Source organism: Silurus meridionalis, chromosome 28, assembly GCF_014805685.1.
Source record: "Silurus meridionalis isolate SWU-2019-XX chromosome 28, ASM1480568v1, whole genome shotgun sequence".
In the NCBI taxonomy this organism is placed as follows: domain Eukaryota; kingdom Metazoa; phylum Chordata; class Actinopteri; order Siluriformes; family Siluridae; genus Silurus; species Silurus meridionalis.
Genome location: NC_060911.1, coordinates 12,634,433 through 12,646,472, shown reverse-complemented (window position 1 = coordinate 12,646,472; position 12,040 = coordinate 12,634,433). Strand labels below are relative to the sequence as shown.

The following is a 12,040-nucleotide window of genomic DNA, read 5'->3' as shown; positions in this document are numbered from 1 at the left end:
GACTTAACTCATCATGGAGTCAGTTTTGCAGTAATCTATACTTTTACTCAAATAAGATTTTCAGGTACTCTTCACACCTCTGAACTGACTTTCGTTGAAGATCCAAACTTGTTACCGATGAACCACATGAATGCAGGTATGTCCTGTATGTTACCTTATAGTAGTAGATGCTAGCTACAAGGCTAGATGAACAGTTTCAGTGACCCTCACTGGCTACTTCATTAGGAACACTTGTGCATTCATTTGGTTACCTGAATCAGTCAATGAGCGATACAATCAAGCAGATATAGATCAAGAGCTTCAGTCAGTGTTCACTTAAAAACATCAGTGTGAAAAAAAATTTGTGATGGCTGCAAGTGCCAGATGGGCGTTTGAATATTTCAGAAACTCCTAAAATTTTCGCTTTCCATTTCCATAGAATTGCACCAAAAAAACACAAACATTGAAGGAACAAACATTGAGAGTTTATGAATTTGACAGCAACTCAAATAAGCACACATTACAACCATAGTAAGCAGAAAAGCATCTCTGAAACCATTAAACCTTGAGGTGGCTGGGCTACAGGTGCAGAAAAAACAAACCAGGTTCCACTCCTGTCTGCCAAGAACAACATTTTAAGACCATTAGAGAAAACCAGAAAGTTCTTTTCACAGTATTGTCCAGTTTGGATGAGTCTGTGATGGATGTAGATCCTTGTTCTTGGCTGACAGAAGTGAAACTTGATGTGAGATACTGCTGTTGTAGAAGATCCACCTCAAATTTTGATGTGTTCTGAGATGCTTTTTCTGAGTTACTATATCCTGCAGGTCAGCTCAGACTGGTCAGGTCATTCTTCTCTGATCTCTCTCTTCAACAAGGTATTCCAGCATTAAGACCTTCATCTCACACACAGGATTGACACCATTCTGTGTAAACTCGAGAGACTGTTGTGTATCAATTCTCAAATCAGCAGAATTTAAGAAACAACAAAAAGGTGTAGGAGGTCTTTATTGAACATTGCATACTTGCTACTGATTGGACATGGTGTATGATGTCTGAACAAAGGTTCAGACGGGGCAATAAACATCTGGAAAAAAATAAGTGGTATTGATATTGGTATCAGCATTAAGTAGCCTCCACATTTGGAAAGGCTCTATCAAATGTCAACAATGAACTGGTCTGCCTGCACTCTAGACCTTTCACTATTTGAAAACATTTGGTGCATCATGAAATTCAAAACACAACAAAGGACACCCAGAACTGTCGAGCAGCTAGAATTCAATATCAGACACATTGGACACCATTACTCTTCCAAAACTTCAGCAACTGGTCTTCTTAGTACCCAGATGTGTACAGACAGCAGGCATGATGATACACAGTGGTAAACATGGCCCTGTACCAACTTTTTTTTTGAGACCTGTTGGTATATGGTATATATTCTCTTTTTTTTTTTATTTGTGAATCGAAAATGGGTTTATGAGATTTGCTAATCATTTGCATTCTGTTTTGTTATTTACATTGTGCACATTGTCAGATCTTTTTTGTATTTGGGGTTGTGTGCGATTTCTATGCACGACAAACGACACACTTTTATACTTCGACGCAATCTTTAGCAAGCACTGGCAACTAAATATTCGTCCATCAATTCACCCGACAAGGTCATAATTTTTTAGAATGGATTTGCATTTACCTCGTCCTACCTAAACATCGGGACAACCGGAGCACAAAATGAAATGCTATGATGACAGCAAGGACAGAACGCGACACGAAAGAAATAAGACAAATAAAAATTGTTTCCTTCCCTCCTTAAGACCTCCATATCAGTAAGGAAATGCTTGAGTTTTCTGACAGCCAGTGACACGAGATAAACACCGTCAGATGTGTCCGACGTGGCCGGTGGCAGCCGAGGTGCGCACGCATAACTAATCTGACAGAGTTGGGGGAGGGTAAGGGGTGCGTGGCTAGGGGTGGGGGGTGTTGGGGGGATAAATTTGCTAACTTTGACATCAAAACGTACAAATCTTCCTCTGATAAGCTCAACCCTACATATCTGCCATCTCTGTCACCGATTTATAGATTCAGGCTAACAGGTTATACTCAACTTGTCATGGTACAGCTGGTGGAGTTATTACTCATGATTGCTACTATCGAAGGTAATTTTTTTGAAACAAACAACTGTAGCTCTTTCAGTAGGCAAAGCAAAAGTGCCAATTAACACGATATCCTAGCTGAACGCAAATTTTGCTTTACTAAAACACGTTTTTGTTCCGGAACCTCTGTACATGTAGTCCCCAGATTACAATGGTTCATTTATGATTTCCCGATTTCGAGTTCAGTTGTCTAGTTATCTAGACGACTGAGGCAGAGCGTCTCCAAAACTGCAGCTCTTGTGCGATGTTCCTGGTCTGCAGTGGACAGTATCTATCAAAAGTGATCCAAGGAAGGAACAGTGGTGAACCGGAGACAGGGTCGTGGGCGGCTGAGGCACACTGACGCACATATGAAGCGAAGGCTGGTCCGGGTGGTCCGATCCAACAGATGAGCTCCTGTATCTGCTGAAGTTAATGCTATTACTTCTCGCAGGGTCAGGACTGTTTTGGCAGCAAAAGGGGGACCAACACAATATTAGACAGGTGGTCGCCTGATTGGTGTATATTCAATTTTTGGAGTGTGCATGTGGAGAAAAGGAACTAACTTTGACAATAAACTTGTACATTCTTTTATATAACCTTATTACCACTTTATCTGTGCAAAGCTGTTACGCCTGATTGGTGTACAAGTTACAACGGGGTCATTGCGGCACATCTTCATTGTAAGTCGAAGACCAGCTGTACAAAACAAAAAAAAGGGGGGTTTGTATGCGATCACTATAAATAACGTGGAAATTAAAGCGAGAGATGTTGCTTTTTTATGGCCTGCGTGTTATATTGGCTTTAAGGCATCCGTAGGACATTAGTTGAAATCGATTTCATAAATCAATATATCGTATAACAAATTTCCTGCTCGCGAACAGGAAGCTGGCAGAACCCGGACACACGTTATATTCCATCATGTTATTGAACACTAATATTCTGTCACTTGTTAGAGAGCCAATAACGCATTTGAAGCGGTACTTCGCTCTACATGACTTCTACGGTATAATGATGCGCCATTTGTGTCCGTCGCGATGTGTTACACATATACATGACATCGATGAAGAGATCTCTCGCCTGATCTGGTTAATGCAGGCTAAAAGGCTTGTCAGTGCCATTGAGGAAAATCATTTACAATTTAATGCAAATTAATTGGGATCTTCTTGCTTTCCAGCGGGCGGTTAATGGCTCGGTATCTGACAGTGTTAATAATACTGTACATTATAATACAAACCATAACACAGCCTTTTTTTTTAAACTTCTTTACCCACTTTAGAAAAATAGAAATCACATTTTTTCTAAATGTCTTGGATTGTGCCAAAGTGTGTTTTTCCAGCTGTCTAATGACTACGTTAATGATGACGAATTTTCGGACAGCTCTTAAAAACAAACGAAAGGGCGGTATATTATAGCGGTGCACTCAAGAAACACTTAAATACCAACAGAAAACTCATTTTTCAGCCCATCAGGACTCAGGTGGCCATAGCAATGCAGGGTTTATTAAGAGCATGTCGGTGCTGTGAACTAAGTGTTCGGCAAAAAAAAAGTAAAGAAAAGAATGTGGTTAATGAATGTCATGTCTGTTGACCTTCTCAACTACCCATTGTCGGGATCTCTGAAAGGTTTCTAAGATAAAATTAGAACAGGGCTAAATCCTTGGCTACAGCAAAAAGACTGGATGTGGAGCAGATTTTTTTTTTTTCTTCTGGATTTCTTAAACTCTAGTATGCAGGAAAACAGAACATATAAAAAGTCTAAATATATTGGCCACCTGACAAAAGCCACATGCTTTTTGAACATCCTACTTTACATTCAGTCCCTATTTGCTGTTATAATAACCTCCACTCTTTTGGGAAGATTTTTGGACCTTCAAAGAGAAGATGCCAACCCTGCGAGGATCCCAAGCCATCTAGAGATGTACAATCTCCAGTTGGAACCCACTTCATTAAGATTTTAGACTTTTGAGGATAAACAATCTCTTGAGACTCGAAACAACATCTTACTTATGTTGTTTCTCCATTATTGAACATTTAAAAGCTCTGGTATGAGTTTCTCAGGAGCTCCTGGTTACTCCATCTCTAACTGACTGTATAAGACTGTTGAAAGGACATTGCTCATGATATTTCTTACTCTCTTGTGTTTGTAATGTTTTAATAATTTAAAATCACACTCTTGGTGTGATAAGAACACTTGATTTCATTGTGAAGTGTGCATGTGGAGAAAAGGAACTAACTTCTAGACAATAAACTTGCACATTCTTTTATACAACCTTATCACCTCTTTATCTGTGCAAAGCTGCTTTAAGACAATGTCCATTATAAAGCTAAACAATGAGCTATACAAAGGCCTGGGGTGCACCAGGAGGTTCAATTCATTCTTCATGGAGCTCTTTTTTGCACAGAGGCATCATTATGCTGGAACAGGTCTGGGGCTTGGGAGCATTGAAGAAGAATTTAATGCTAACTCATCCAAAGGAAGGAAGGAAGACAGACAGACAGACAGACAGAGAGAGAGAGAGAGAGAGAGAGAGAGAGAGAGAGAGAGAGAGAGAAAGAAAGAAAGAAAGAAAGAAAGAGAAAGGAAGCCAGGCTAGAAGAAAGAAAGAAAGAAAGACAGGGAGGGTGGGAGAAAGGAAGGAAGGATAAAATAAATAAATAAAGACAGACAGACAAGGAGGAAGGAGGAGAAAAGTAGAAAGCTAGGATAGCAGAAAGAAAGAAAGATAGGGAGGGAGGGAGGGAGGAGAAAGGATAAAATAAATAAAGAAAGAAATAAAGAAAGACAGACAGACAGACAGACAGGGTGGGAGAAAGGAAGGAAGCCAGGATAGAAGAAAGAAAGAATGAATGGAAAAAAAACTCAAAGAAAGAAAGAAAGGGAAGAAGAAAGCCAGGCTAAAAGAAAGAAAAAGAGGGAGAAAAAAGGAAGGAAGCCAGACAAAAGAAAGATAAAGAAAGAAAGACATGGAGGGTGGGTGGGTGAAGGAAGGAAGGATAAAAAGAAATAAATAAAGAAAGACAGACAGACAGGGAGGGAGGGAGGGAGAAAGGAAGAAAGCCAGGATAGAAGAAAAAAAGAAAGAAGAAAAGAATGAAAGAAAAAAACTCACTGTAAAGTAGAATCCCATCGAGGGCCTTCACTTTCACAGTAAGTTGAATGCTAAGCGGGGGTCTGGAAGACGTGTTCTCGAAGCCTGTGTCCAGCGACGTCAAGGGCTGAAGCTCCAAGTATGAAGAGCCACTAAATAAAGGGGAGCGTATGGAGGTTTCTGAGATAAAGAGGTAAAAAAAGGAAAGGTTGTTGATTAATGACAGTCAATGAGCCCAATTACTGTGATAGTTAAAAAACACATTAGTGCACACACAGTGCTGACAACACTTCATTATTCACTCGTTCATCAAGCGCGTTAGTTCGGATCATTAGCGCTGACAGGCTTTTTTGCTTAAACCGTTCTTCACACTGTTTGGTTTTAAGATGCCTGAGTAGCTACAGCCTGGTTAAGGATTCAAAGAGTTAGGCCTTCTCTGACACCGAGCTCACAAGCAAAGGTGGGAGGAGTCCCATCATTCCCTGCGTAAGGCCACCGTTATCCCATTGAGGATGACAGATCTCCGTAACTTTGGGCAAACAGACTGGAAGAGGCTCGGACTTTAGTCATCGTTTCTCTGTGGCAACCCTTATCTTTTTTTTTGTTGCCAAAGGGCAATGTATGTAGTGCTGTCACGCAGCACTGGTGGGTGATGTGATAAGATTTGAGATGGAAGGCCCCAGCTAGGCTAACCAATAAGCCTGAGTCAGCAAAAACACCAGTCATCTTTATTCGTTGTAAAGCAACGCGATTTCAAACTCAATGTTTAGGAGACATTATCTCCTGTAACAAACGAGCACCGAAAAACCTCGGTTTAACGATACCCCGCAGTGCTCTCTAACTTCTGCATGAACTTTCTAAGGAAAGCTTTTCCCCCCTTCAGTATCTTCATCGAGACACTAATAAAATAAGTATTATTTAACACACTGCGAACTCTGATCAAGGTGGCAGCACTTGGCTGTGCTGCACTGCAAGCATTTTTTTTTTCATGTGAAAAATTAATTGGCCCTGGCGAATAACATCAATTTTACTGTGTCTCGCACAACTATTTACCCGCTGAGCTTTTCCACATTTTTGTAGTCTTATTACCTGGAACAGAAATGGATTAATATACCACGGGTTCATAAAAATATTCTGCAGAAAATAATATTCTTGGAGTAAAAAAAATAATAAAAACATACACAGTATCCAACAGTGAGTACGCCTCTCCCATTTCAGCAGCCATTTTCGTAGACCTTTCCAGGGAATATAGGAATTAAACGTATATATTTACCCATATATTTATAGAGAAGTCAATGTGCAGTTTGTGTAGCAATACAGTAGAGTACGCTCCTCTGAAAATAACATACAGCCATTATTGTCTAAATAACTGCCAACAAAATTGAGTACACCCTCAGTGATAACAGCTGTACGTCATGTAACCCTGCAAAGCCACACATCCAATGCATCATGTTTATGTTTTTTTCTGTTTGACAGAACCATACAAATGTGTGTATCTTGTATTAGACCGTACGCCGCACACTGCAACAAGTCGGTTTGCATGACCATCATCCCAGAAGGAAGAATCTTCTGAAGCTGGCACACACGAAAGCAGCCTACAAACAGTTTGATGGAAAAACCTGTTCAAAACCATAAACCATGTCGTCTGGTCTAAGATGAACTTGTTCGGTTCAGATGGTGTCCAGCATGTGTGGCAACACCCTGGTGAGGAGAACCAAGAAAATTGTGTCTTGCCTACAGTCAAGCATGGTGGTGGTAGCATCATGGTCTGGGGATGCATGAGTGGTGCTGGTACTGGGGAGCTGTGGTTCATTTAGGGAACATATAATGTGACATTCTGAAGCAGAAAACAGATGCCCTCCTTTAAGAAACTGGGCCAAAGAGTAGTTTTCTAACATAATAACGACCCCAAACACACCACCATAATGACAACTGCCTTGCTGAGGAAGCTAAATATGATGGTAATGTAAAGTGGCCAAGTATATCTCCAGACCTAAACTCTATTAAGCACCTGTGGGGGCCTCCTCAAGCAGAGGTGTAAAAGCACCATGTGTCTAACATCCAGCAGTTACAGTATTTTTAGAGAACAGTAAATCGTCCCTTAAGAAGATACACTACAATGGTGGCTGAAATGTGAGGGGGGTATTCACTTTTGTGAGATTCTGCATATACAGCAGGGGTACTGTAGTCCTGACCTTATGATGGAGATGCGTTCCGTAACTTTAAAGTCCAGACATGGTCTTCCCAGGAGTCTTAAAGAATGGTGATCATTATGCAGAAGTTTACTGTCATTTCTTAAATAATTCAACATATGACAGTACATAATATAGCAAAACAAAGCAATTTACACTACCATATTGTATAATATTTATTTACAGTAATTATGTGACAGCGGGCACAGAGACGAGCGACGGATAGCGAGCTCTAATCCAGTATACGGCGATGCTGATATAAAGGAGGGAGACGAGCTAAAATTGGGTTTTGAAACAATAAAAAAACAGAAAAAATGAAGGGGTCTGAAATTGTAATCGTAGGTGCATGTCCACTGTGAGAGACATAATCTAAAAAATAAAATCCAGAAATCACAACGTATGATTTTTTTAAACTATTTATTTGTATGATACAGCTGCAAATAAGTATTTGAACACCTGAGAAAGTCAATGTTAATATTTGGTACAGTAGCCTTTGTTTGCAATTACAGAGGTCAAACTTTTCCTGTAGTTTTTCACCAGGTTTCCACACACTGCAGGAGGGATTTTGGCCCACTCCTCCACACACACATATACAGTACAGACCAAGGGTTTGGACACACCACCTCATTCAAAGAGTTTTCTTTATTTTCATGACTATGAAAATTGTAGATTCACACTGAAGGCATCAAAACTATGAATTAACACATGTGGAATTATATACATAAAGTGTGAAACAACTGAAAAATGTCATATTCTAGGTTCTTCAAAGTAGCCATCTTTTGCTTTGATTACTGCTTTGCACACTCTTGGCATTCTCTTGATGAGCTTCAAGAGGTAGTCACCTGAAATGGTCTTCCAACAGTCTTGAAGGAGCAACTGGGAAGGGGGGGTATAATTAAATCTAACAAAAAGCTTTTAGGCTTTTGCTTAAAGTTTATTTTCACAAAGAGCAGAGTCAAAAATGTTCCTCTCTCAAACATGTATGAAGATCAGGGTATTTTTAATCCAAAAAACAATTCAAAAGTGTGATTACAAGACAAGGTCAGGTCAGAATCAATGCTAGAATACCACGCAAAGTGCCAGGAAATGAAAGATTAGGCGGTCATACACAACAGCACAATCCAGAACAAACTGCACAGTAGGTTCAAGATTTCACTGAAGTGACTTTTATATCAAGAACCTGAATGTACTTAAATGCCACAACTCAAGCCAAGATCTGAACCTGCCCAAGAATCTGTGGCAACACCTGAAAATTGCACCAGCACTTCCTATCCAGTAATACTGGATTTTGTTTACGTTTATGTCAACATAATAAATGTATGATGTTATAAATGATATGACAAAGTTAACATTGAATCATGCTCCAGAGGTAGCAGTGATTCTTACTGGACCCACCGGACTTATCCCGAAACCCTACTTCTTGATGAAGTTCTCTTCAGTACTAAAACCACACGGTGCAGCTAAGGATGGTTCCACATGAACAGCCTAAAGATCCATGAAGTTACAAACCAACTTATAAGAATGGATTTGGACTGTAATTATGTCTGTTGTATTGCTCAGTCCTGCAATTGGCAAGAATTGTTCTGCATTTAAGCACCAATCGCTAAACAGTTCACCTCAACAAATGATAAAACTATAATGAATGGATGTTTGATGCCCTCCAGATGATGATGGTTCCTTTTTGAGTCTGGTTCCTCTCAAGGATTTTTCCTCAGGAATCTCAGGAGTCAGTTTTTTTTCTCTTGCTTCAGTCACAACTGGCTCACTCATTAGAAAATAAACTTATATTAGAGACCAGCTTATAAATTTCACATTTATTTCTGGTTATCTCAGTAAAGCTGCATTGGGACAATATCCCAAAGTTCAATTAATTTCGCTTTTAAGAAATATATACAAAGAATATATACATTTGTCTCTAATGAGTGAGTCAGTTGCAACATTGGCAGGGAAAAACTCCCTGAGACTTCATGAGAAAGAAACCCAGACACAAAAGGGAACCCGTCCTCATCGTCAACACTGAATGTCCCTTTATTAATTGAGGTGTGCTATTTATTTTTGGACGCTTTAATGTAGAACTGTTCATGCAACATGTGGTCCTGAGCCGTTGTAGTAGACTGTTGATACTCATTACAATCGAAATCCAGTCTCAAAGATCCTGAGTTGCTCTGGAACTACATGGATCTTTAGGCTGTTCATGTGGAACCATACTCAGCTGCAAAAAGAAAAAAAAAAGAATCAGCAAAGTCCAATAATTTATATTTTTTTTTTATAGAAGCCAAGAAATGGTGAGTGAGTGAGACAGTAAGTAAGAACAGAGACCGGAGATTGAGTTTAAGATACCGGCTTTGCTCCTAGCGTTCCCCACAGAGGTGAGACTGACAATTTGAACAATGAGAAGTGTCCCATTGGACACCGGGGCACATTTATGAGAACTGAAGACAGTGGTAATGAGGCATTCGAGGAGGTCAGAATCAATATGGGAACGAGACTGAATAATTTGCTGCTCCACTGCTTTGCTGGCTTGGGTTGAGTCATGTGATCTCACTCCTACTACTACTCTGTGCTACTTTATGCAGCTTATATGCTTCATAAACTTTAAGCCTCGTCACTGACCTCCTGAGCAACATCAGATGAAACACGAACAAAAAAAAAAAAAAAAAATCGGGAGCCTCGATAATCTGCACCCCCTGCATTTGTGCTGTCATTACTGTTGAAATAAAAACCAACCTGTTCTCACACCAAATTCAAATCAAAGAAATCAAATGTAATTTTCTCTAAAAGACTTCGCCAGCATGTAAATAGCTTTTGGAACTTGGGAGTTCTCAGTCGTTCAGATGTGCCACTGCTTCTGGTGTGTTTGCGGCGACGCTGAGGGTGCGCTCAAGCAAATTTCCGAATCCCATGAAGCGTTCAACCCAGACAGCATGCCAGTCAGACTGACAGAGCTTTCGTTCACTGTGATTTGCTCTCCCTGGTGAAACAAACGAAAAAAAAAAAAAACACCCTGCTACAGCACACTTTTGTCTACATGGAGCCACATAAACGATCGTACACTTACAGCAAAAACAGAATAGTCCTCAATGTCAAGGTGGAGGCTCAAACTGGGGGTCAACTCTGAACCTGAATGCAAAGACATACTTGGAAATGCAAAAGTAAATAAACCCATAGATTCGTTTAACAAAAAATATCCAAAATTAGAGAACACGTCCCAAAAAACACATGCCCCAAAAATTCCTACAACAAAAGAGCAACTAAGGAAAGAAGATTTAAAATCTTTCCACAGTCTTCTTTCCTCAAGCTTCTTTCCAAATCATCTTTCCTCAGTCACTCAGGTTATAGCAAAAAGTACTCCAAATAAGTCTTCACAGAAACAATCAGGGCAAGAAACACAAACTTGAAAAACAAAGAATTACACCAGGCAACTCAAGAAAAGGCAGGAGACTTGGGAAATCAATCTTGGGAAACAGACCACACGACATAGAACAGAACTTCTATACACAACATTTACAGCATTTAGCAGATGCCCTTATCCAGACCGACTTACATTTAGCTCTTTCAAACAACTGAGCAGCTCTGGGGATAACCCTCTTGATCGAGGGCCCTGAAATAGCAGTTTCAGTGAATGGGATTTGAACTGACAACCAAAGGTGAATGCCTCAGCCATTAAGCTATCACCTCACTACAGGCTAACAAGACTCAGGTGAAAACAATAAGAGCTAACAAGGGACTCAGGAACACTCTGGTGACATCTGGTGGGGGAAAAAACAAAACAAAACCTACTAGATCATGACAGATATTAGTATAATTTAATAAATCCCAATAGTACTTGTGTTTAAAGGTGGGAAGGTGGTACCTCAGTGGTCAAAACATTGAGCTTTGTATAGGAAGCTTACAAGTTCAAAACCCAGCACCACCACCAGTTGCCACTGTGGGACCCTTGAGAATGGACTTTAAGCCTTAACTGCTCAGTTGTAACTCGCTCCGGATAGGGGAATCTTCCAAAATGGCATAAATGTATATGTAAAGGCTTCTTAATGGTAATTTGCTTCTGTACATCAGTATATTTTCATTTACCTCTGTAATATTGACATTTGAGGGCTCAAAGACTTGGGACATGGCCATGTTTACCACTGTGTGGCACCTGTGTATACGTCTGGGAACTGAGGAGACCAGTTGCTGAAGTTTTGAAAGAGGAATGTTATGATATGTGTCTGATACACAGTTCCGGGTGTCCTTTGTTTTGTTTTACGTTTCAAAATTGTAAAGGCTTTTTCGCTAAGATTTGCTTCTGTACTTTGGGATATTTCTTTTTTCCCTTCGACACAGGAAGTCTGTGTGAGGTCATGCTGAAATCTTTCACTGCACAGCAGCCAATAGCATTCATGATATGTCTATGAATTAAAAAAAAGTTGGTAAAGCTTTAAATGTTGCCTGGCAAAATGTCCTCAATTCAATCCGAATCAACTTCTGCTTTTTTTTCTCTCAGACAAATGTAAGAAGAGACTAGTTTACAGGAAGAGACATGGCTAAAAACTCAGTCAACCTAAAAAAAAGAAAAACCTGTTAATAAGCTGCTGGACGCATCTGGCGAGAAAAAGCATTTAATGAACTAATCAGTAGATTTGCATGAATATGAGGCTTCGTAGGAT

At 39.9% G+C, this 12,040-nt stretch overlaps 1 protein-coding gene and 1 long non-coding RNA gene across 10 annotated transcripts in view; both read right to left on the bottom strand.

Annotated features, from left to right (window-relative positions):
• Window positions 1–12,040, bottom strand: part of eys (eyes shut homolog) — a 400,588-nt gene that overhangs the window by 97,049 nt on the left and 291,499 nt on the right. For all 9 annotated transcript variants that reach the window (XR_006924828.1, XM_046842744.1, XM_046842742.1 and 6 more), the window contains one exon: window positions 5,221–5,379. Coding sequence is in view for 8 of the 9 variants with exons in the window: in XM_046842744.1 (XP_046698700.1) it covers window positions 5,221–5,379 (159 nt within the window). In the remaining variant the exon portion in view is untranslated. The remainder of the gene's footprint in view (window positions 1–5,220; window positions 5,380–12,040) is intronic.
• Window positions 9,640–11,054, bottom strand: LOC124381285. Its single transcript, XR_006924829.1, has 3 exons — window positions 10,936–11,054; window positions 10,450–10,511; window positions 9,640–10,362 (listed from the first exon to the last, which is right to left on the bottom strand). It is a non-coding gene; the product is annotated as an uncharacterized LOC124381285 (long non-coding RNA).